The sequence below is a fragment of the Pygoscelis adeliae genome, unplaced genomic scaffold (genome assembly GCF_000699105.1).
Source record: "Pygoscelis adeliae isolate BGI_AS28 unplaced genomic scaffold, ASM69910v1 Scaffold166, whole genome shotgun sequence".
In the NCBI taxonomy this organism is placed as follows: domain Eukaryota; kingdom Metazoa; phylum Chordata; class Aves; order Sphenisciformes; family Spheniscidae; genus Pygoscelis; species Pygoscelis adeliae.
In genome coordinates this window covers 6,027,739-6,052,512 of record NW_008825156.1, presented here as the reverse complement: position 1 = coordinate 6,052,512, position 24,774 = coordinate 6,027,739, and the positions used below count along the sequence as shown (strand labels likewise).

General features: G+C 41.2%; 1 protein-coding gene across 1 annotated transcript in view; it reads left to right on the top strand.

Moving 5' to 3' along the window:
- Nucleotides 1–24,774, top strand: part of SCUBE2 (signal peptide, CUB domain, EGF-like 2) — a 45,999-nt gene that overhangs the window by 5,184 nt on the left and 16,041 nt on the right. The window contains exons 2-16 of the mRNA XM_009328620.1: nt 2,076–2,198; nt 2,645–2,770; nt 5,799–5,933; nt 11,532–11,657; nt 12,050–12,166; nt 13,046–13,135; nt 14,784–14,900; nt 15,905–16,027; nt 17,837–17,953; nt 20,390–20,512; nt 21,006–21,122; nt 21,741–21,827; nt 22,562–22,666; nt 23,916–24,071; nt 24,433–24,636. Of these exons, the coding sequence (XP_009326895.1) occupies nt 2,076–2,198; nt 2,645–2,770; nt 5,799–5,933; nt 11,532–11,657; nt 12,050–12,166; nt 13,046–13,135; nt 14,784–14,900; nt 15,905–16,027; nt 17,837–17,953; nt 20,390–20,512; nt 21,006–21,122; nt 21,741–21,827; nt 22,562–22,666; nt 23,916–24,071; nt 24,433–24,636 (1,866 nt within the window). The remainder of the gene's footprint in view (nt 1–2,075; nt 2,199–2,644; nt 2,771–5,798; nt 5,934–11,531; nt 11,658–12,049; nt 12,167–13,045; nt 13,136–14,783; nt 14,901–15,904; nt 16,028–17,836; nt 17,954–20,389; nt 20,513–21,005; nt 21,123–21,740; nt 21,828–22,561; nt 22,667–23,915; nt 24,072–24,432; nt 24,637–24,774) is intronic.

The following is a 24,774-nucleotide window of genomic DNA, read 5'->3' as shown; positions in this document are numbered from 1 at the left end:
TGCAGGCACCGCTGGTGACTTTCAAATGCCGGTTTCCAGGCGGTCTCGTCTGGGGACAGGGCTGACCCCCGAGGGGTAGGGCACCTGGCTAACGTGTCTCACCTTTGCCGGAGGAGGAGGGAAGCAAGCTCTGCGTGTATCACTGCTTGATCTGCCTTTGGTTGCCGAGGAATAAACCCAGTAATTCTTCCTGCAGCCTCCTCCACGTCTGCCTTACTGCCAAGTTTAAGGCTGTGCTGTTTGCTCAGTCTCCCTCCTCCAGGGTCTCTCTTCAGCTCAGGCTACTGTCACTACACGAGGAAATCTCGCTCCATGTGCCTAATGATTTTTTTTTTTCCCCTAGCTCTCTTTTCTATGCTTCTGTATGCATTAATGCTGGGGTTTTTTTGCTGCTCTTCTTCCCTGTCCGCTGCAGACCACAGAGTGTTAGTGTAAAAATAAAGTAGCAGAACGGCCGTTTTGCTGCTGGCACGAGATCTAGTTGACGTCTCTGTGCCATAGCTTTGAAAGAAGCCCCCTCCCTGGTCTGTGTTTTCTGGGACCTGCCTTATCGGGGCAGGTGTGTCCCCCTGCATCCCAGGCCCGGGCTGGGAAGGGGGGAGCTTACCGTGCAGGGGGTACGCAGCCAGCGCATATGGCTAATGGTTCTTTCTGTCTGCTGTCTTTCTTTCACTACCCATCCTTTCCTCCTGCCCTATCTACCTGAATCCTACTAGCTGGAGGCCTCTCAGCAATTCTCTGTACCCGTCCTTACATGACTTGCTCCCTCAATTCACTGCTTCCCCTATTTTTTAATGACTTGACTTTTCTGCTTTGAGAGGAAGTGGATTCTGCCACTCTCTCCGGCTGTTTTCCACCTTCCCCTTTATTTCTGGAGGTGGTATCTGAGGATCCCATCAGTGTTACCGGTTCTGTGTGCACCTGAGAGCCAGGAGAGCACTGCTGCTGTAGCACTGGCTCTTTGCCTTGTTTCCCACTGCCAAACCCCATTAGGAGTTAAAACTACATGAATACTTTCTGAAGTTGGCAACTGCTGCAGTACCTACAGGCATATTTTGTGATGGGGGGGGGGGGGAAGAAAAAAAGAGGTGAATGCTATAATTGTAAATGGGAGAGGTGCTGGCTGAAATTCCCCTTTAGAATGTGATCCCCACTATAAAAAGTGGCTGACTATTTAAGTAGTCACCTTCTGCTGATACTCCTGCAATTCATCCTGTTATTTTAGGAGTCGCTTTTTGTATCTATGCGGGGTGCTGCTTCTGCAATTCTTCCTTTTAGCCTGTTGCTGGAAATCTTCCTGTTTCTGTGTTTGAATTCCCTTCTGCTGTATGAATAACTTCTGCTGATGTCTTCTGCTGCCCATAACTTTTCTTCCTCTTCTTCTGTCTACACTTCTTCATCTCCAGGACTTCCTCCTGTTGGTGTTTCCCTTTCTCCTCATTTCCTCTGCTCTGAAGTTTCCACCTGGATATTTTCCTTCAGTATGCTGTGCTTTGTGATGGCTGGCCAGGTGATTTGGCAATGCTGCTCACCAGATACTATTCTTGTATTTAAAAAATTGGAATTATTTATAAATCATATGTCTGTTTAATGGTAAGTCAGTCTTTTAACGTGTTGGTGGTGACTTTGAAAGTACATTTCTGTAAACTCCACTTGTTATTTTAAAAATCATTGGGCTTTCTGAGGGTGATGTCACGGATGTGATCAAGAACTCTTTCAGTAACTGTTTTTTATTAACCAGAAAGATTAACAGTCTCTAATGAATCTCTGTAAAACTGTTAGCTAAATCTCATGGAGGATCTAGCCCATAATAGATTATTTTGGATGTATTTATAGGTGGGTACAAAAGTTTAACACCAGCCTATCTGAATTGTATACAAATACATCTATATGCAGGTAGAGCATTATACAAATTTAAGTTCAGATACAGTCTCTGCATGTTTCTGTCCTGACTCACAATACAGATAATACGTGTGCACGCACCACAAACAGGTGCTCTGCCTTACTCATCTCGTCAGTGATGTGTACAGGAGACATGCCTTGTTCTCCACCTTCTGAATCTTGTCTTTTCACAGATGTGGATGAATGTGCCCTGGGGCTTGATGACTGCCACCCAGATGCTATTTGTCAAAACACCCCGAAGCTGTACAAGTGCATGTGCAAAGTGGGTTACACAGGCGAAGGGAAGAAGTGCGAAGGTAAAGTGATGGAAGCGCTATGCTCTGCCTGTGTCAGCATGAGGTATTTCTAAGAAGACAGAGCCATTAAAAATAATGGCTTAGAATATGGAGGATTATTTTAAATCAGAATAGTCATTGTTTCTTCACCTGATTTACTTCTTGTTTACAAAATCAAAGGCAAACAGATTGCATGGCTTTTCACCTAGTAATATCATTTGGTCTAATAATTAGTTTGTTGTTTAACCAGCAGCCTTAAAAACTATAAGGTAAAGATACATGGGAATTTCAGGGCATTTTGTCACTCTTCAGAAACATTCAGCAAGTAATGCATTAAGTATAGTCTATTTGCAAGACAATGATGATTTCGGACAGCAGTTGCTGCTTGCATTTACACAGTCGCATCTCTAACTGTCTTTAACACTCAACCAAGCGTCCATCATAGTGACTTTTGCTTTATTCCTTAGACATTGATGAATGTGATAATGACTTCAATGGAGGCTGTGTCCACGAGTGTTTCAACATTCCAGGAAATTACCGCTGTACTTGCTACGACGGCTTTATGTTGGCTCAAGATGGCCACAACTGCCTGGGTAAGAAGTGTGTTCATGAACATTGCGAGTGGTGGTGCTAACATAATGCTGTAACTGCATCCATGGGAAATGCATGGCGATCTGTTGGGCTGAATCAGCTCAGCTAGAGAAGAATGTTACATAAGGGACTAAGGAATTCCAGGTACTGATGTACCATCCCAGTGTGGCTCTTTCCTCCTCTGTAAATGAGGAGAATTGTGCTCCATTTCTTTTAAGTGCTTTGGGTTAAAATGTGTGAATTGCCATCTATTATTATGCTAAATGAGTTTATGTAAAAGAACATGTGCTATCATTGTCTTTTCTTTTCCAAAGTTAGTTTAGGATCAGTTTCAGGTGTCTTTATGGGTTTAGAAATCTTCTCTCTCATACATCTATAATGTATGGGCTTCTCACTCTTTCTGTGTCTGAGTACTTGCTGACATGCAAGCTGTAAGGAAAGGACAATTAGGATGTGCAGTAGCTGTATATGATAGAAGCCATTGAAGTACAGAGGGACTAAGCCAAATGCTTGGAGTTTCCCTGGGTGGTTAGTGTGAAGCAAAGCATGCAACTCTGGAAACATGTTCAATCCTGGGAGCACTCCCTTGACCCTGCATGCACACACTCTCTCACACTCTTTTTCTTTTCTTTGTTTAAGACTTTAAAGAAGTCTTAAAAGAAGTTTCCTTCTTTTTGTGTGCCAGCAGGTGAAAATTTTTAAAAATAGGTAACAAGACCTTGTGGTTTTACTGTGATGGTGGTATTCAGCACACAGTGCAGCAGTGTACAGAAATGCATGAGTTGCCAGCCTGTTGGCAGTGTGGCATGCTGCCGGTGTTATTTCCCTGGGACAGAGCCTCATGTTGATGAAGCTGTCCTGCTTCCAGGACCCACGCTGGGTACCCTGTGTGGCTCTGTCCTGCACCATGGTACCTGTCCCATTTACTTTTTCAGAGATGGCTCAGTTTTTCTCTTCTGCTGCACTGAGTGTGGATGAGAGGATGAAGTCACTAAGTTCCAAGTATTTCGCTAAAGAAAGTAGAGAGGAAAGCAAAATATCTGCTGATACTTTAAAATAATAGGAAGGCCATCTTATTTTTCTCTAGTGCGTTTGTGTAACACAAAGTAGAGTTCAGTTGAGGTTGCCAAGAAGGGCTGAATGTGAACAAACACATTGCCTCTTACAATGCCACTAAAGGGTGTATTCTCTTTGTATCCAGTAGCCCCTCTAGAGCATACTTCAGCTGACTTGTGATCAGTAAGACCTAGACATAACTTCGACCAAAATCTACCATCTGTTATGTTACTGGGAAGCTGCTCAGTATTGCATGGCAGACTTTTTAAAATAAAATAAAATGCCATTGACATACAATGAAGTTTTTACCACTGACCTGCCAATTTTGAGATGTGATGTAAATGTTAAATAAATATTTTGGCATGCAGCAAATTGGATCACATCTTCTCTTAATCTGTTTATTTACCTTGTTCACGCCAGGGTTGCCCTCCTCTCACCCTTATTTTTTAAGATCTCGGCTGCGTGCCTGGGTTTAAGCCAAATAGACAATTACTTGTTGGAAAGAGATGATTTTTTTTGAAAGCTTTCCAAGGTCTGCAAGACAGAAACAGCTGCTGGAGTTCAAATCTGTAGTACTAAAGATTCATGGTGGCTGTTTATTCATGATTGTTTGCACATTCACATCACTGTAGAACTCTAAAATACTCAGCTTCTCTGTGATGGAGATATGTCAGCCGCTCTTTTTGCTACAGCAGGTCACATTCTTTTGCATCCAATTGGCTTACTTGTTGCCTTCAGTAGAAATTAAATCTGTTGTAATACTATGTTATGCTTCTTACTTAAAAGCCTTTCTCCTTCTCCTTTTTTAGAAGACATCTGTTTTATGCCAGAAACGCTACAATGTTAAATTAAAAACATTGTACTATTAGCACATGAACAATGAACAGAACAGGGAGCAAACATGATGTTCCATATGAATTTGCAAATGAGACCAGTGCTTTGCCTCAGCAACATTTTGTCCTGTTTTTTAAGGGACTGAGCATTTTTACTTCCTGTTCAAATTGGCATTTCTGAAAATTAAGGAGGAAAATTCTTTGCTGGTGGTAGTTACAAAAACCTGCGCTTATTAAGGGGTAAAATTCCAAAGAATTGGAGGTTGGGATGAGCATCCTGTTGTTCAGAGGCTTAGCTGAAGTTTTTCTGCTCTTTGTTTCTCTTGGTTATCTTGCAAGCAGAGCCTTTCTATATTCTCTGGTATTGTTGAAGCTCTGAATATTGCAAAATCAACATTAAAACTATTTCCAGAACTTCTGCTCTTGTCCTTGACTGCAGTCAGGCAATACAGCAGCAGCCTTGATGGTAAGTGGTGATGACTTAGAGTTGAGGGAGGAGGATAATAAATCAAACGGAGCATCAGAACAGATGTGATGTGTGAATTCTAGCTAGAGTGAAAGTAAGGAGCAGGGGATAGGTTTTCAGCTAAGTTTATTCTGAGGTTTGTATTTTTCTTGTTCCACCTTTGCTTTAGAATGGGGAGCTTTCTGGAAAAACAGCTTTTATAGCTCGGATGGGTTTGGAGCCACAGTTGCGTCCCACTGAACAAGACAGAACCATGTATAGATGCTCAGCCTAGATGTAAACGTGCTAGGCTGCTGAGTGGTAGTACTATCCAGCTGCACTGAGAGGCAGAGTACGTTCACGTAGGTGGAGTGTGGAGCCCTGCTTCTGGCTGCACCGAGGCTACTCTGCCTTAGTTGTAACCAGTAACTCTGGTTAGTTTGCCAGCATTTCTTGGGAGCCCTGTGACTGATTGGGCAAGCTGCGAACAGGGGAAGAGCAGCAGCAAAAATATACTTTCCCAAGGGTGACAGCACAACAACAACAACAGGCTAGCCTGGGGTGTCTAAGCTGCCTGGGTGGTTACATGCCGAGTAGATGTCTGTCTGTACTGCGTATTGAGTGGCTGCTGCCAATATCAGTGTATTGGTGTTAGTACAAAGCTGATCTCTCTCTTCCTCTCTCTCTGTCTTTCAGATACAGATGAATGCATGTTCAACAACGGTGGTTGCCAGCATGTTTGTGTCAACACTGTGGGGAGCTATGAATGTCGCTGTAAGGAAGGGTTCTTTCTAAGTGATAACCAGCATACATGCATCCACCGCTCAGAAGGTACTGGCTGCTTCCCTCCAGGCACCAAGCAGGAGTTTTTGACAGAAGCTAACTGCAAAATCTCTAAAGGATCTTCAAAAGTATTTTTAGGTTGAGTTTTTCAAAGCTGTGAAGGGTCTTGAAGTCCTCACTCCTTTTAAAAGGAACAGTGTGTCAGAATCTTCTAAGTGACTTTGAAGACTCTTTACATCCCTTCTGCCCCTTTGATCCCACCTGTATGTCTGCAGTGTTGTGCTTGTTAAAGGCTGTACTGCTGTATTCCCAGTGTACTTTATGCTCTGTTGTGCAGCTAAGCTGTGTCATGATCCAGGGAATGGCAACAAGTTGAAGGACAGTGAGTTCTGACCATTTCCATTGGCTTTAGTTACAGGGCAATACCTGCATTACCTTCAGGTACCTTTTAGATTCCCAGTACAGTGTTTAGGTTTCAGCTAAGAGATTTATTGTTTGTCAGCCCCAAAGGTATTCAAATCACGTTCTTTATTTTGAGTGAAACCTTTATGAAGCGACCTTTGAGAGATCAGAGAGCCTTGGATATCTAATTAGACATTGGATTGAACAAAATTATTTTGGATGCCCTTAGGGAATACTTTAAAGTGGTTGCTCAGATCAGGGAGTTGTCCATTGAACTGTACAGTGTATATCTTACTAAGAAGTATTTAAAGCTGCAAAGCTTTCTTTAATCTGTGGCTTATCGTTGGCATGACTATAAGAGGAATCTGGGCATGAATAAACAAATCTCACTTTAAAAATCCCCATAGTGGAGAGATCAACATTTATAGACATATATGGCCATCCACAAATGAGTGCGCTGAGGTGGCTGTCATCTGACATAGCTGAATTGATCTTTTGTTTGAATTAAGAATTTGTATTCTCAGCTTCTCTGGTACTGGACTTGGTCTCATGGGGGTCTGCTGATGCATGGTGATTTCTCAGGCCACTGCTCAGCTTGCCACTTCAGGAGCTGAGCCAGGATTTGGGACAAGCAGGAAGGCTGCAGTGGTGGGGCAAGGCATTTTCCCTTCATGTTGCCTTGCTAGCAGTGATGTGTGTTTGTGTGTGTGCACGGATGAAGAATCTAAGGATGAAAATCAGTTGCTTGAACGCCTTGTCTTGTCCGATGCCAAGTGAGGAAAAACTTCCATCTCTTTTTATTCTTACTTGCTGCTACGTGAGTACCTTCTACTCTCCTGAGCTAACAGCAGCAGCATTTCCTGTCATTAATATTTGTTCCCTAAATTGTACCTTTGGAGTTCTACCTCTGTTCTCTTGTTTTTAAAGATGCAGTTAATTTCTTTTACCTTTTGGCAAAAAAGGCCTTTTTTCCATAATACCAAATTTCCACTTAATTTAGTCTTTATTTTTCTTTGAAAAAGAAAAGCAAGAGGAAAAAAAGATGCATTTTTTTCTAAAAACTACTAAATAAAATATATTTTTATGGAAACCAGACTTAAGACAAAAACCCGTACTGTTTTTGCCTCAAATGCTTTTTTTCTTCATACTAAAATACAGAAATGTTTGTTCTGTTTTCTTTAAAAGCCATATTTTCAGGTTATCATGCTGTAACTGTTTCCCTCCTGCCTCCCCCCCATTACTGTGAAGAAGTGCTCCACAGGATTCCCCACTCCCCACCCCCCCCGGTGGACAGGTCTGTTCTAAGCCAAATCTCATTGCTTTATCTTTCCCCTCACTTTGTTCTCTGCTTTTCTGCTCATTGCTAGGTCTTCTATTCTCTGCCTTGTGTATGCATCTCTCAGTGTATATACTTTATTAGTTCTCTTTTGAGACCTCACAGCACTGATCAAAACAGCATTTGGCACCTACTGCCTAGACTGTCTATTCAGTTCTGCTTCTCATCTGTAATATAAGGGAGTATTTCCTTCCCTGTCTCCCAGCCCAGTTAAGAGAGTGCATACATTAGTGCTTGAGAGACCTTCCTAGTGATCTGCAATACTGGCCTTTACATACACAGGAAAAGAGTGAACTGGAGTTGAGATAGGAGAAATAGAGGGGCTTGGGGCTGTTGTATTCCTCCTGATGACCAGTGTAACAGGGGAGCCTAAGAGTCATCTGCCTTTCCAAGTCTATCTGCAATTATCCTCTGGATTCCCTGTCACCTACTGTGACATGGGACTCAAGGTCAGGTAGCTATTAGGGGAGAGTTTAATAATTAAAGTTGATTTTTCATCTGATATGACTGTGTTGGTCTGAAGCACAGGGGTGCTCTGAGGGGCTTGATGGTTCTGCCTAGCCCCTGCTTAAACCACAGGAACTCAAGAGTGTCTTGGGAACTTGTGTACAATCCTATTTTTTTCCTTGGCTGTCTGCTCTGAATGAGCTCTTCTTCATCTCTGTGGGAGAATGGATTTACTCTGGGAGGCTGTTACAGTAGCTGGCAGGGCAGCCATGCACATGTAGCTTGTTTCTGTGTTTAACTTGCTCCATATTAGAGAACACAAAAATTTGAAGGAAAACAGAGTTTTTCACGAGTAAATATGTAGTATGTCTTGTGGTTGCTATTGCTATGGATGACAAATCTTGCTACTCTCCCTTGTGGTATTTCACAGTCATAGCTATCTACTTGTTCGACTGAATCAATGGGAGTGAATTGGACCTGCAAGTGAAAGTCACATTTGAAATCGCTGTGTGGTCTGAAAGCTTGTACACAGGGGACCATCTCAGCTGTTGCTCTTAGAGACCCTTCTGACTGTGGAGAACAGTGATAACTAGAAAGCTTTTTGGAAAAAGTTGCCTTAACACAAGGGTGTAGAAAGCATGAAAGAAGACTAAAGCGTTCCTGGGATGTCCTGTGCTCCTCGCCATTTGCCTATTAGATGGTGCCTCTGAGAATCTCTGGTAGTTCTTTGTACAATTGCGTCCTCTCCCTCTGTCCTATTGAGCGCCTGTTTGAATGTGCCCTAAATGGAGCCTTAATATTCTAGGCAGATTGGTGGTGATGTCCCTGTGTCTTCTGTGTAAAAAAGACAAAGATTTAAACACAGATCATACATGCAAGAGATTAATTTAATACGACCTTATAGGGAAATACCATGCTGGCTTTTTGCCTGTGTCTTGTCAGTGACAGGAGTGCTCAGATCTTACTGAAGTTTGCTGGGTAACTTCGCGAAGGTCCAGTCATCAGAAGGGACTCATCTGGCTTGGGGTCCGCGAGGCCAGGCAGGCACTGGATTCAGCTCCCTTGTCTGCCATTGCAACAGCTCTGGAACAATGTGACCTGGGCGACTTTGTGTCCATGAAGGAGTTTGCAGTCACACAGCATTTATGGTTTTACAGACGTTTCTTTAATACAACCTTATAAAATGGGGCTGAGTAGAAATCTTCTACCACCTTTGGAAACAAGCAGCGGCTTCATAGTAAATGCTAGAATGTGTGGATGTGTGTATCTTCTATGAAATGTTGTCTTTTGTGTCAGCTAGATTTTGGTGGGTTTGGTCATGTACCTTGTTACACAATGGATACTTTGTTATTAAAACGTGCCCTGGTTTGGGAAGTGCAGTTTTAGCTTTCTGTGGAGACCTGATTGAATTCTGCTCACTCAGAATGGAGCAATCCCAAACTGAGCATTTAAATGATTTGTCTGGTGTCAGTGAACTTTACCAAAGTACCTGCTCGAACTGTTTCCCCTTTGGTAGCTCAATAGAGACAAAAGAATAACTTTGTTAACAGAAACTGAGCTGCTAATTCTCTTAATGCTTTCTAACGCCTCTGAGTTAACAGACCAAATCATATTGCATGCTTAAGAACAGAAATGCCACAAAAGCACAAGAGTTAATGAGGCTAATTTGTGACCTCATAGGTTGTCTTGTTCCTTGACTGACAGCACAATAATGGATGACAGCTTTCATGTGGGGTCCTTGGGCTGCGTCTGTGTGCTGCAGGATTTGAAGTGTCATTGTCTTGTTAGACTTCTACAGAGTCCTCACTGTGGGAAAGGAATCAAAAAGCCAGTAGAGCAGAATAATCTAGGCTCTGCACTATCCATTCTTTCGGTGCTTAAAGCTGTCTTAATAAAGGGTACTGTAGCTTGTGCTTCAGATGGCGAGAATAGTTGTGTGCAGAGCAAGGACCTAGTTGAAGTGTAGTGGAATAATGGTGACGAGCTGACCTCTGCTTGCCAATACAGTGTTTTTATTTAATTTAGTAATAAGGCTGCAAAAAGGGCTGTGTTAAGTTTTAAAAAAATATATAGGGTGTGGAATTGTTCACACAATCCCTTTTTAGCAGCATGGTCACCCTTTTCATTCTCTCTCTGTGCATCTGCTCAACGCAGCAGAAGTTCACTGAGGTAATGTGGGATAAGCCCTTGCAGCCAAAGTATGCTCTACTTAGTCTTCTCAAATGAAGTGTTCTCACCAAGAAGAAAGAGCATTTTGGTGTAACATGTCTTATAAAAGCCAAATGCACCAAGGCAGAGAATTTGATGGCAGAGGTGGGTTCTCCGTGTACCTGAGAGAGCATTCAGTTGTCTTCTCTCCCAGTTTTGTAGCACTATAGAAGACTTCAGCAAAAATCTGTGGTGTACTGTTAGAAGAAAAACTATTCCTTTAATTTGGTCTAATGATCCCATTTGATAACTCAGCCAGCTGCTGTGTAGTTTTAAACTGTGTGTGTACAAATTGTGTCACCATTTTGCCAATGGCAAGCGTTGATTTAGCTGAACCATGGGACAAGGGGAAAGAAGTTTTTACAATAATTCTAGGAACAATTGCTCCCTGTTTAATTGACTTCAACTTTTTGCAAAGGCCAGACAAGACACTCTGGCAGTCATTGAGTGTTGGTGCCTGAACAGCTTGTAACTGTCAGAGACAAAAATGACAGGATGTTTTTAGGAGGTGCACCAAAAGGAAGAAAGTCACTAGTGTCACATTGCTTTTTCATTTGGTTAAAGCAGACACTGGCACTAAATTCTGTCCAGCTGGGAAGGTGTGTAGAAATACAGAACACTGTGATAATCCCCAGTGGGGTTATTTTGGGAGGTATGTATTGAAATCAGAAAAAAAATTAAAACAAAATGGTTAACAAAAAGGAGAATTGACATATAGCATATGTACAATCTGCATGTCTGCCTGGTCACCACTTGGTCACTGCTGAGGTAGGTTATGACTTTGGGAATCTGCTTTGTAGGCCAGAAATTGAAGTAGGGATGACTTTTGTGACTGTTGGCCTAGGCATTCCTTGGTCTGGTTGCTGCTCTTTAGGCATTGATCTTGCCATTTTTATAAAAGAATTTTTATAAAAGAAATGAAGAGGTTTTATAAACACTGGTATAAAGTGAGAGCATTGGATGAGAATGCCGATGCTGTACAGATCTAGGGATGTTGCTTTTTGACCTTGCACTCAAAGAACATGGGCACAGAAAAGATCACAGATGGAGAAACCTTGGGGCCATTGACTTTGCAGGATTGGACTTTCTGCCTTTCCTGTCTGTAAGCTTACGCTTCTTGTCCTAACACTGTACAGTCTTCCCAGAAGTAGCAGGCTGTTGTCCGTGTGTGTATTGAATTGACTTTATTTGACTGTTGCCTGACACAGAGATGCTGAGGATGCTGATGCTCTTGCACTTGTCCTGTTTTGCAGAAGGCATGAGCTGCATGAATAAAGATCATGGCTGTGCCCACATCTGCAGAGAAACGCCCAAAGGAGGAGTTGCCTGTGAATGCCGACCAGGATTTGAACTGTCCAAGAACCAGAGGAGCTGCATTTGTATGCAACATTCTGTATATGCTTATGGTTTCCCAAAGTGAACAAATAGTGTTCTGTTTGCAGTGATATGGGATTTGATATGTTATAGCTAAACAGGGATGACACACCTAAATTGTGTGCATTTGAATTAAACTAGAATCAATGGCTTTGCTGGACACTATCACACCAGCCTATTGGTTGCTACAATATCTGTAATTTGGGAGTTGTGCCATCATTCATAATGGCAGGAAGTTCAGCTCCACAAGAGAGCTCTGCAGTGTATCAGTCTCGCAGAGTTCTTCAGGAAAGGAGCATGTTAGGAAGGTGTATTGGATAGTCAAATGGAGACAAAATTGCACACTTTCAAAGGTACTGGAAGTACTTGTGAGATGTAACATGTATTTTCTTCCTAGTAACGTGTAATCATGGAAATGGTGGCTGTCAACATACATGTGATGATGCTGATAATGGGCCTATTTGTGGATGTCACCCCAAGTACATCATGCATGTGGACGGGAAAACCTGCCTGGGTCAGTATACGGTGGAGGGAAGTAGTTTTCTGTTGATGACCAACTCTAGAGTGGTGTGGCGTTGCTGTGTGTGCATGATTAATGCTCCTCAAAATAGTATGGCTAGAAAACGTCAAGGAATCCAAAACTAAGAAACCTGCTAGTGCATGAGTGAGTTGGTTGGGTCCAGGCAACTTATGCTTCCCTATATAAGTAGCTACCTAATGCTACTGCAGCCTGTAATTATCACTGGTCCCTCTGAAGCACAAGGCCTGCCACTAACCAAAGAAGATTCCCTTCCCTCTAGGATATTTTAGGTTCAGTTTCCTGTATAGCATGAGCCAGAGAGTGTAACCAAGCAGTATGTCTGTTAAAACCAGAACTTCAAAGTGAATTAAAGTACAATTTTTGCAAGGCAATTATCCAGTAAAGAAAGCACTTAAGATTTATAAACTCTTCTGGTCTCTGGAAGAGTTCGCTGTCTCTTGATTGAAATCAAATGCTCAGGCATAACTGGCTGGTCCTTCTATTAGTCCATGATAGATGATGACAGTGTGCTCTTAACAGAACAGTTCATGACAGTTCAATTAGTTCTTTCATCTTGTTGCTGTTCACTACATCCATAGCACATCTGTTTTGTTAAGAATACTGAAGCAAACATGAGTTGTAAGGAAGCAACAAAAGCAAAGTCTTCTCATGGTTTTGACTGAAGGGTCTTCATCATTTTCATTATTACTTTCTTTTTAAAAAAAAAAAAAAAATTCTGCCTAGTCAGTTCCGACTGTCTCTGATAATTCAGCGTGCGATGCAGCTGTTTGCATGTGTGTTAAGTATTGGATATCAGATGAGGCTTCTGGTCAAGGACCTTTTACTCATTTGCTTTTCTCACGTTCGTTACAGAGAGCGAAGAAGCTGCTATTGAAATTTCTGAGGGAAACACTACAGCAGGAGCTGATGTGGATAAGAGGGTGAAACGGCGGTTGCTTATGGGTAAAAGTGCTTATCCAAAATAATTTTGCCATTTGCTGAAACCTTTTAGACTGAAGAATTGGGTTTTTTTGTTGTAACCATCATAGCTCTGGACTGAATTCTGCCTGAGATGCTCCACTCCCCTTTAAGGAAACAGTATTATTCCATAATGTATAACAAACTATGTAAATTGTTTGTGACGGTCAGTAGGAGGTGTCAGGAACTTGCCCTTGAAGTAGTGTATGTTTCACTGGTTCTAATTCATCATGGGACTGCACTACAATTCCTTCTGTGCTACAGTTTTAGCCAAGTGATTGTGGAGGAAGCAGTGTTTTACCTGCTTGTCTTCAACTGAAAGTATACTTCTGCATGGAAGAGAATTGGGCCTAGTGGTGGATTGCATATAGAAGGACATGTTAGGATACAAGTCCATCTTATTCTTCCTAGAGGCGTTCACATCTGGCCCAGAATGCGAGCCTCTGAGGGTCTGTCACTGCTGGGAAGGCACTGGCATGAGAAACAATCGCTGTGGCCTCAGGGCAGCTGGGTCAGTGGATGTGCACCTCTCAAAAGCCTTTACTCCAAGCATTCAGGGTGATTTACTGTGCTTGTTGGCATTTGGCACAGAAGTGGCATGGAGCATGGAGGCTGAGGAATAAACTACCAGAAGTATAGGGCTAGCTTGGAGCTCCTGAATCCATATTTAGACACCTAAATGAATAGCCTCATTTTCAAAAAAATGACATTTCTGTGGAAAGAGAAAGAAAGAAGAGGCACTCTGTGTTCATGTGGCGGTTGGACACAGCCTCCCAATATTGAATGTGAGATGAGAGACCGGGAGGGAGTAAACCAGTAAAGGTCTCAAAACTTGAGAAAGTAGCGTATGCTTGATGCTGTGGACAGCTAGGAGACAGAGCTAGAAAGAGAGGATTCCAAAAAGCAGACATAAAAAATGATCTTTGCAGCTCTCTGAATCAATATGTGCTGGATAGAATTGCATTTGTCCAGCCAGTGAAAAGGTTGTTAGACTGACTGAGGTGGTTAGACTTGACTACAAGAGGATGAATGCCAAAGAGTGAGTTATTTCTGTTTAGTTGGATGTGAAGAACTGTATTTTAGGGGTGTTCGCTAGAAAGGTTTGGTGAGATTTAGACATAGTTTGCAGAGGGGGAAGTTAGAGGAACGTTAGGTTGAGATGGCACCTGGGTTACAAGCCTGAAGGAACGCTTGGTGTGGGTGTAATCCACCATGACTGGGAGCACAGGTAGCATGTGAAGGTGTATTGGGAAGGATTTAAGAAAACTGGTTTAGTAGTGCTGAGTGTTACCAGGTATCTGAGCATTGGTGGGAAGTGTCAGAGGATCAGCCGGCATTGAGTGTGGGCATAAGGAGACAGACTGACAGGAACAGATTCATCATCAAGGAGCAGGGATTTGCATTTAAGGATGAGAATATCCAGAGACACTATCTTAGTTTGTAGAGTCTCCACAAAAAAATGGACAGCTGAGGCAGGGATTTTGCCAACACATGTATTTAGTAGCTGCTCATGTATACTAGACTAAATGTGTTTGAATAGCAGCGTGCTTGGAACCGTGCCTTGTATCACATGATGTTTCTTGTTACCATTATAATATCCCTGAGCAAACTTCAGTTTTATCTTGTTGGCCAGAAACGTGTGCAGTAAATAACGGCGGCTGTGATCGTACGTGTAAAGATACATCGACCGGAGTTCACTGCAGCTGTCCTGTTGGATTCACACTCCAGTTTGATGGGAAGACATGTAAAGGTGAATTTTACACTCGTGGACACGTGTGTACCAACACCTTGCTGTAAGGTATTCATCTCCAAATGAAGGTAGTCCACTGTCCAGAGGAAAGCCAGTATGTGTAATCTGACCTAAGAAAGGACTGCAGCCAGGGGTTTCCATCGCATCAGGTGCATCATGTGCAGAGAATCTCTGCTGCTCTGCCCTCCCCCTCACCACTTCCACCCCTCCTGCCAAGATGGCCTCATTTTTCACAGATGAGGTTTGGTAGGAGGTAATACAGGTCTGTGGTAAAGTAGAGGTCAGTACTGGGGGGAGGTAGGTGTGTAGGTTCTTACAGGCATACAGTCCAATAGTCTGCTATTTTACCTGCAGTCAGCTGGGTATTAGAGCAGTTTGTAAGTAAATATCAGAGTGTAAACAGGGACGTGTGAGTAGAATTACTTATACTGGTCCAAGCAGCTCTAATGAGAGTACTGGAAAGGAGCAAAGGGACATTTAGGTTGTATATTAGAATACATTTTCCAGTAATTAGATGTTAAGACTGTTCTGCTAGGCAAAAATGATGGAATCCCCATGCCTGAGTCAATTAATATTAGGTAAAGAACTCATTCTAATATTGGCATGAAAAGGACAGTGTAGCTCAGGAAGTCTCTGTCTGAGATTTCTGCAGGGCTTAGGAAGAGGAAATGGAGAGAATGTTTAAAAAGCTAAAACCTGTTAGAAAGCATTTAAGTCAAAGTGTTTCCAAACAGGACTTAGGGAAATGGTCTTTTGTGAATACATGTACCCAAATGTAACTGACAGCAATAAGTTAAATGAAAGCAAATAACACTGTCATGGGGCTGAATGGGCCAGGTCATTCTTAAGAGCTGGATCTGATCTTCCTTAAAATTTGTAGTAGTCTCAGTAGATTTGTTTCTGGGCTTCTCTAACCAATTGGACGTGACTGTTTTCTGGATCTGGCAGTGGAAGTATGTTGAATGTACTGTGTTTATTTGCTGAAGCACTTTTTTTTATTACAGATATTGATGAATGCCAGTCCAATAATGGAGGCTGTGATCATTTCTGTAAAAACACTGTTGGCAGTTTTGATTGCAGCTGCAGAAAAGGATTTAAATTATTAACAGATGAGAAGTCTTGTCAAGGTATGTGCACTGGAGAGGCAATAGAAGTAGAACAAATCAGCATGGCTTGGACATCTACTGCAATGATGAAGTGATAATGGACTCCAGAATAATTTTCATGCCTCAGTTTTGGTTTTTTTTTTTCTTTCTGAAACAGCTGTTGAGTTAATACAGTTGGAGTGATACTATTGTAGGAGGTATGTTTAACGGCACAGTGAACTATTATCTGGAAGCGACAGAGATAGCATCAAATTAAAAAGCTCTTTATGAGGATAATGCTTCCCCTCCTTCTATTAATGATCTTAAAATAATTTACAGGGAAAAATAGACAATATCTCTCTGTCCATCTTACTGACTAGTGCACCATTGCAGTGAAATTATTTTTTCTTAATGGGATATTTAGATGCCATGAGTTCATTATTTAAAGAAAAAAAGATATAACGTGATCTATGAAATTATAGACCTGTATACAGACTGGAATCACTATTCCCTAAAACATCATAGAGCATTTGATTTTTAGGATGACGGATTTCTCCTGTGAGACTTGCAAAGCATATTTGCTTTTCTGTATAATGGTTTGTACATATAGAGTTAGCGATCCTGTTTCAGCTGCTTAAATACATTAAAATGTAAAGATCAAAATAGTCTATGGTTTTGGAAAAGCTACAGTATGAAACAATGTGAAGCCAATCAGCCAATTGGGGAGGTGAATAATTCCATTTCCTAGACAACCAGCTGACATTAATGATGAATTTCAGAAAGCTGAACTGACCAACAGAAGGTAGCTTTCACCTGGGCTTTTGGTGCATTCTTATTATTTTTAAATCAGACAAAGAAGGACAACTATTTATACGAACAAACTTACTATAAAAACATAAGATTTTCAAGATAGTTTGTGGGTTTTTTAATGGAATCTGTTTATGAATTTATTTTAAAGACTTGCATCTCCCTTTAGTCCCTGTCACTTCTGTTACTTTCCTTAGATTATTTCAAAAGTGGTATCTTGAAGCATGCCAGAGCCCAAGAAAAAAGAATGATGTAATGTGTCAGTGATGTTGATGTATCTTTTTTGTATCTTGCAACATTCTTACATGGCATGCATAATGTACTAGCACAGAAGTTTTAGGTGCTTTTGATGGTATAATAAACATTCAGGGCCTCAGAAAGTGATGGTAATTTTACCATTCAATTCACTGAGATCATGATTAGGCTATTATACTAACTATGCTTTACAAAGAAGATGTGTGCAAAGTGATTGTAATGCTAAGGAAAACTTTCACTGAAGAAAACAGATATCTCAGCAGCTTTTAGAGACAGACATTGAAGTCTAAATATACAGTACAATGGATCCATGGAAAAATTCACCAAATTATTCCAGTCATATGTCTTCAGGTGTATCTCAGAGAACATGGTGATTTTCAGCAGACTTAAATCAGGCACTGCATATTTGTATAGAGTTAAAAATGTGGCCTTTGCTTTCATTTATGGGGGAAAAAGCAAAGGCAATACTCTTTTGTAAATCTATTTCTGCAGACCTTATGTAGACTTTTCTTAATGAAATAAGAGTGTTGTCAGCATTTTTTTTCTCCCACAGAAGAGAAATAATTTTTTTTAAACATAATTGTTAAAAAATGTAGCAGCAGCTTTCATGTTTGCCAAGAAAAAGCTTGTTTGGCAAACTAATTGTTCTTTTAAAAGTTGTCATTTCATTATGTTACATTATTTGCTTAGTTTATATAAATCTGCACATCTCTGTGTCCACCTTCATTAGCTCATCAGTGCTCCCTTGTCAGGCTGAAAGATACTGATGTATCCCTTTAAAACTTGCAGACATTGATGAATGCTCTTTTGAACGGACGTGCGACCACACGTGCATCAATCATCCAGGCACCTTTGAGTGTACTTGCAACAAAGGATACGCTCTCTATGGCTTCACACATTGTGGAGGTGAGTTATAAAAAGACACTGCAGGCTGTGCTGATGGAGTGCTGTTGCCACAGGTCTAATTAGTGTCTGTGCAACACATGAGCCTATGTATATACAGTAGGCGTATAGAGTAAATTTTACTCTTTGCCATGATGAGACACAGCAAAAGTAGAAACTAATCCTGCTCATTTCTGTCTTTGCTCAAATGATTCTCCCTTTCTACCCTGCATCCAGAAAGTACCTGTGACTATTAGAACAATCTGATGCATTTTGCACCTGGATATGAAAGCCATAATTTGATAGATTTTTTACATGCAGAAGTCTCATTGATTTTAATGAAAAGTCAGTGGAATAGGACTTAAAGAACAGGAAGCTCTGGACGACTTAGAAGATTACAGTTTTGCAGGTTGCTCTTGTGCGTATGTCAGATCCTCATGTGATGTAGATTGGAATTTAGCTGTTGTAGTACCACTGATTTACATTGGCCGAGATTAATACTCTTAAATCTTTTACGTCTCTCCTATGAGAAAAGTTAAAGGAAAGGGAGAAGGATGTTCACACAACCTCAATGTGTGTCAAGTGTGAGTATTTCTGCAACAAACTCCTAGAATTAACATGAGGAAATGTGAATAACTGGACACTAAATGGAATTAAACCTGTTTTATATGAACTCTAGGCAAGACCTTACTGACTCCATATGCTTACTTAATTCTGAGTAAGACCTATTTATTTCTGAGGCAGAATGAGCACATTTGAACTTGGAGATAACAATTTAGAGACCTCTGTGTGCCTGATCTGTTCTAACCTCTGCCTCTAGAAAGTCTGCAAAGAAGATTACAGGGCTACAACATCCCTGTGTTTTATCCTGATGAAAAGGGAAACCTGTCTGGATGGGGAGTAACACTGTTCATGTGTTCTGCTTGCTAAAAGAAGTCTATTCTCATGAATTCCTCTGCATTAATTCCATTTCTTTATTTTGCTGTAATTTTGCTGTTGGCTGCTAATTGGCCTCTTCATATCATACTCCTGTGCAGAAAACGTTAATCCTTGTACCATAGTAAGTCCTTCATTTACTGACAATCACAGGCTGTGTCAAAGCTGGTAGGGATACTGAGTATACACCTTCTGACCTATATGGAAGAAGTCAATAAGTGCTGGAGATAATAGGTTGCCATTGCATGCAGCATCATAACAAAAGGTCAATGAAAACCAAAGATTTGGGCTAATTTTGTGGAACCTTAGGCAGCAGTACCAATTTAAGGTGTTCCCTTCTTTCTCCATTATTCCTCTGCTGCTCATTCTTACCCCTGCTGTCTCAGTTCTGTTAGTAGCATGTTTTTCCCCTGAAATTAGCTCACTTTTGTATTCTGTTTCACAGTGTTTTCTACCAAATTGTTACCTATCTAGAGGGGGGGAACAAATGGTTGGGGAGAGCAGTGACAAGAACTTGTTATTACTATTGAGAAAAGTGTACATAGAAGTGGGTACCCTCAGTTGCACAAACTTTCTGGGACTCACAAGAGATTTCCCGATGGCAGCTTTCTAGGTTTATGTATAATTGCCATAAAGCTACTGGAGACAAGTGAAGCAGTCATCAGGGTGGATCTGAGAAGCAGAGACATCGAATTTTGCATTTCCCTTTGTTGAAATTCATGAGATTCCTGTCGGCCCATTTCTCCAGCCAGTCAAGGTCCCTCTGAATAGTGGCACAACCATCTGGTGTATCAGCCACTCCTCCCAGTTTTGTATCATCTGCGAACTTGCTGAGGGTGAACTCTTGTCCCATCATCCAGGTTTAATGAAGAGGATAAATAGTATTGGCCCCAGTATTGACCCCTGGGATACACCACTGGTGAACGGTATATTCTGCATCAGCATGCAAGTTTGCACCAAAGGCAGTATGTTGTGTTGTCAGTAGTTTCTCCTCCTATTGGCATTTATTGGGCGGGGCAAGGCCCTGAAATTGGATAATTGGCCAAAAGGGACAATGGTGGTACAATGGTGTTATTTGCCCACATGGAGTCAAATAGTGTTCCACAGCAGTTGTATCTATCTGAGCACTTTGGAGGATTGATCAGTATGAATCCTGTCCATGTTGTCTGTCTTTATTCCAAATTAGAAATATTAACCAGACACAGTGCAATGCAGACTTGATTTGGTCTCCTTTTCTTTGAGTTAATTTGTTATCATATTGCTGAGGCTGGATATTTTTTTATTTATGTGGTTTAAGGACATACCCAACATCTCCCCTCTGACAAGATTTGATCAATTTTTATATTTATCAAAGGGTTTCCATGAAAACAAAACTATTTCAAGGTGGGTGTCCAGATAGCATTCCTAAAATCTTTTCCAGACTCTACTAAGCAGTATTTGTGTACATGTTTACCTAGTGGAGTTAGAGTACAGAACTTTGGCAAGAGTAACTTTTTAAAAGTATTTTTTACCTTTCCTCTGTAGATATTAATGAATGTAGCGTCAACAATGGTGGTTGCCAACAGCTGTGTGTGAACACGCTGGGAGACTATGAATGCCTGTGTCACTCTAACTACAAATTACACTGGAATAAAAAGGATTGTGTTGGTAAGGTGCCTAGTAAATACATTTCTGTTCCTGATGTGTCTTATGGCCATGTGGTTATAGTCAAATCTGAAAATCTTGATCTGTCCAGTTAAGTGGTATGAGTCATCGTTCCCGGTATTCCGCTTTACTTTTTAGTCAGGCATGATGGTACTGATGAGAATGGTAAAAATGAGAAAAAAACCAAACCCCAAAACAGGAGATACTTTGAGGGATTTTGATGCTTTCTTTCCTGTGCTTTTATCTAGCTCGTTCTTCTATTTCCTTTTGTTTCTCTGCATGAGAAGGTTTGCTGATGATAGCTTTACCTGAAAGCAAATTACTTGTGTGGTGTGATCTTCGAGTGATTTTATTTTGCTTTGATTTTCTGTCTAAACAGCATATTAATTATATGGGTGCTCTCAGGTACCAGCTACAAAAGCAGCTGCATCAAGATTTATTAGTAGGGTGTATGTAGATGTTTTACTTCTGTGAGTATTTGTTTTATCCTATTTAGAGACAAAGGGTCCCTTGCCTGATAATATGTCACCCAAGGTATTGCTGCACTGCATTAAGAGTGGTGGGAGTGATAGATGCTTCTTAAGCTGCTCTTCGGATGTCCAGGTATTTTTTGGTAAGTCAAAACCAACAAAAACAAGCATATGATTCTGTAGAGAGTGTAAGAGTAGCAAACCTCCTAACTCTCATGGAAGCCCCAAGAAGTAAACAATCAACAGGGACCTTTCCCCTTTCACTATAGATAATAAAGGTCTATATCCCTGCCCGTGTCCCAAGAAAGTCCCCCTTTCCTTGTCTTTTATAACCACTCTACCCTCAGATTCCCTTCTCATGACAACTGTCGTTTTGAAGCTGGGGAGGACAGGGCAGAATTCTCCGTGCTCCCTGGGCCATTCCTTAATTGGCCCTGAGAGCCACTGTTGAATGGGGCAAAGGCATTCCAGCCCTGTGTGGGGTCTGAGACTTTGCTTGCACAGCCCCTCCACCCCACAGGACACAGCATGCAGACTTGGCCAGTGCTTATGGGACAGATGCTGCTTTTCTTCCTGAACCCTTTAAATTGCTTTGGAAGAGACAAGCTCTAGTGTGGAGTATTTTATGAGTAACATTGTTGAAAAAGGTGAAGATGATGATGCCGATCAACAAATTAAAAATGTCTTTTATACTACAGGAGTCTTCAGTTTGTGCACAGTGCCTCTGTCTTTACTGTCTGTCTGTATGGTCTGTCTGTTAGGAACGCAAGATGCCTACACCCTCACCTGTGGCAGGTCATCTCAGCTTAAGAAAAAGCAGCAAAATACAAATGCATCCAGCTGGATGGGTAATAACTAGATTTACTGTTGCATGATTTGACTGATTTCTTTTAATAGATAACTGTGAAATAAGGGTGTTTCTATTTACTTTCTATTTTCCCTCTCCATTATGCGCCCTCTGTTTCTTCTTCCTCGTGATTGCAGTTCATGATTACAGGCAGGAAATTCCCCTTGTACGGCTTCATCAGCATCACTCAAACTATAAGACTTAAAAATAAGGAAAGAGAAAAAGATCAGTAGTGAAATAAACAGCTAGGCCAGGAGTGTCATACCTCTTTTTAGACATCCAGACTGGACAGTGTGGGCAACATACAATATGTTCAGGTTGAGCTGTTGGACAGTAAAGTTTAGAAAGCATTTAAAGCTAAATAGGTAAGAGGTGCTATTTTATATAGACAAACTACTTTCTGAACTGGTTTGGAGTATCTCCTTTGGTTTCAGCTAACTTTTATTTGATTGACCCAACAGCAGATCTGGACTTGATCTCATTCTTCTTCTCTCTCTCTCTCTCTCTCTCTTTTTTTTTTTAAATAAAATAAAACCTATCACACTTTGTTCCAATTCCAGTTGTGAACCAGCTTCACAGCAGGAGGAAGCTGGCATCTCTTTAGGTTTTCTGTGATGACCGCTTTTTCACTTTATATCAGCATATTTTTTGATGTCATCATTATGATGTGACATTAGGGTTATCTAAATTTTCTATTCCTTTTTTAAAATAACATGTCATTGTTTCTTCCTGAAGATACTTCAGCCATCAAGATAAGCGTAACCTTTAAATTAAATGAAGGAAAATGTAGTTTGAAAAAGACTGAGATGTTTCAAGAAGGTCTGGAACAGATGATACCAGGTATGAATATAAAAATGCAGGTAAGCAGATTAGAGCCATAGCTCAGGGGTTATTAAATGCTTTTCAGATATGAAGTACAGCATAAGCAAAGCATAGAGGACTGCAAACTTTCTGCCCTTCACTGACTTCATGAATCACACTCCTTCCCAGCCATGATTCTTGTAATAGTTATTTCAGATCACAGGAATTCCCTGTGACAACCTTACAGTCTTGCTAGGAAAGCCCTTCTCCTTTTCTGTTTGTACCACTGCCAACAAATTCTCAGCAAAATCAACCATTCTTTTCATTCTTTTGATTTCTTCCTTTCCTTTCTCTCTCTATCCGTTCTTTCTGTTCTTTCCTTTCTCACCTGCTCCTTACTGTCTGATGCCTCAGTGAAGAATCTCCCGGCCTTTTATGCTGACTCTGTTGCCAAAGGGTTACTCCTCTTTTCTCTTGTCTTCCTTTTATACTTCAGCAGCCCCAGATGGACACAGTGAGGTCAGCTCTTCCATCTGTTCCAAGGCAGAAAGTATAGGCTGGGAATTTACAAAGTCAGCAGAAAATGAGGAGTACATTTAAAAAAAAAAAAAAAAAAAAGGAGCTGGAGGAAGAAGTCATTACACAATATGATGAATCAGCATGTCAGTTTGTTTGTCCTTAGAAGAGTAACAGTGAGAAACTACACTAGATGCTCAGTGAAGAGTTATAAACTCCAGAACCAAAGCTTATTCCGGGCGTTTTCTTTAACTAAATCTTATTTCCTCATTGAAACCTTGAAAACGGTCTCCAAATGTTCTGTGTATGCAGCTACTACTTAATTTAAACACCATTATAAGCTAACATGTTTTTCACATGCTTCATATGAGTGCAAAATTTTTTCCCTTGAGTAGCCTGCCTGGTGCAGGCAGTGTCATAGTTTTAAGATGCTTTGCATAGTGCAAAGGCAATTCATTAGAACTTTCTAGCAAAACCCAGGGGAAGCGAGCTGAGCACTGCAGCCAAGCTCTCATCCTAGCAGTGAATCATGCCTCAGACCCGCTGCAGTGCCAGAGCCTCAGCCTGACAGTATGTCTGTAGGTGCACTGGAGTCATGATCTATGTGAGGGTGTACCAGTTGAGAAACTGGCCAAACTGTTTGTTTACTGGCATGTGGAGTTGATAATTTGCTCCCCTTTAGCTCTTCATGACAACGTATGCGCTGAGCACTAGTGAATGTTCAATAACATAGCTGGCCAAGCTTTTGCTTCCTTTAATTTTGTTCATACAGAGAGACATAATTCAGTAATGGAGAGCTTCCACTATGTAAACCTAACATGCAGCTCTGGCAAGAAAGTTCATGGACCCCTCAGTAGACTGACAGCGACTAGAGAAATTTTTATTACTGCGGACTTTGAGCTTGAAACGAGCCGAAAGGAGGTGACAGGTTGGTTGGAAAATAATCCAAGGTGCGGTTTGAAGCTTCTTGCCGTTTGCTCCTTAACTTCTGTATTTTTCACTTCTATCTGTATGCAAAATGATAATAAAAAGTATCTCCTGTTTTGAAAATGAATTTTACTGCTTTAAAAAGAGTGAGGGATGGGATAGTTTCAAAGATCAAAAAGCTGCCCATAGATTAGTCTTGTGGTCTGATTAGTTTTCTTCTAGCCTGGTGGTGGTGTCCTTAAGGATTTCAGACTTGTTCACAGAAGTTGCTTTCTCAGTGATTTGCATTGGTTGGTCTTTTGAATTGGGTGGATTTCTGTGCATGGTCACTTATAGCAGCTTCCACCCTTGATACTTTTCAGATACGTGTGATGTGCGCTGTGCTCGGAAAAAGACTGAAAAGAGGTTCCGTAAAACCATTCGAACCTTACGGAAGACAGTCAGCAGGGACCAGTTCCGCATTCGTGTGTCTGGCGTGGACCACGAAATGGCCAGAAAGTCTCTCAAGCTATCAGAGCCACAGCAGTCTTGTGGTGTAGGACAGATGCATGTGGGTAACAGATGTGGTAAGTAATTGTAAATTAGGAACAAACCATCACGTGTGTGTTACTCTTTTGCTCAGGTCTGGTGAGCTTGAGGGGATCATGGGGTGCTTGTCCAGGAGAGAGGAGGGCTGTGTGTGAAGAAGTAGGGGTTACTGTTTG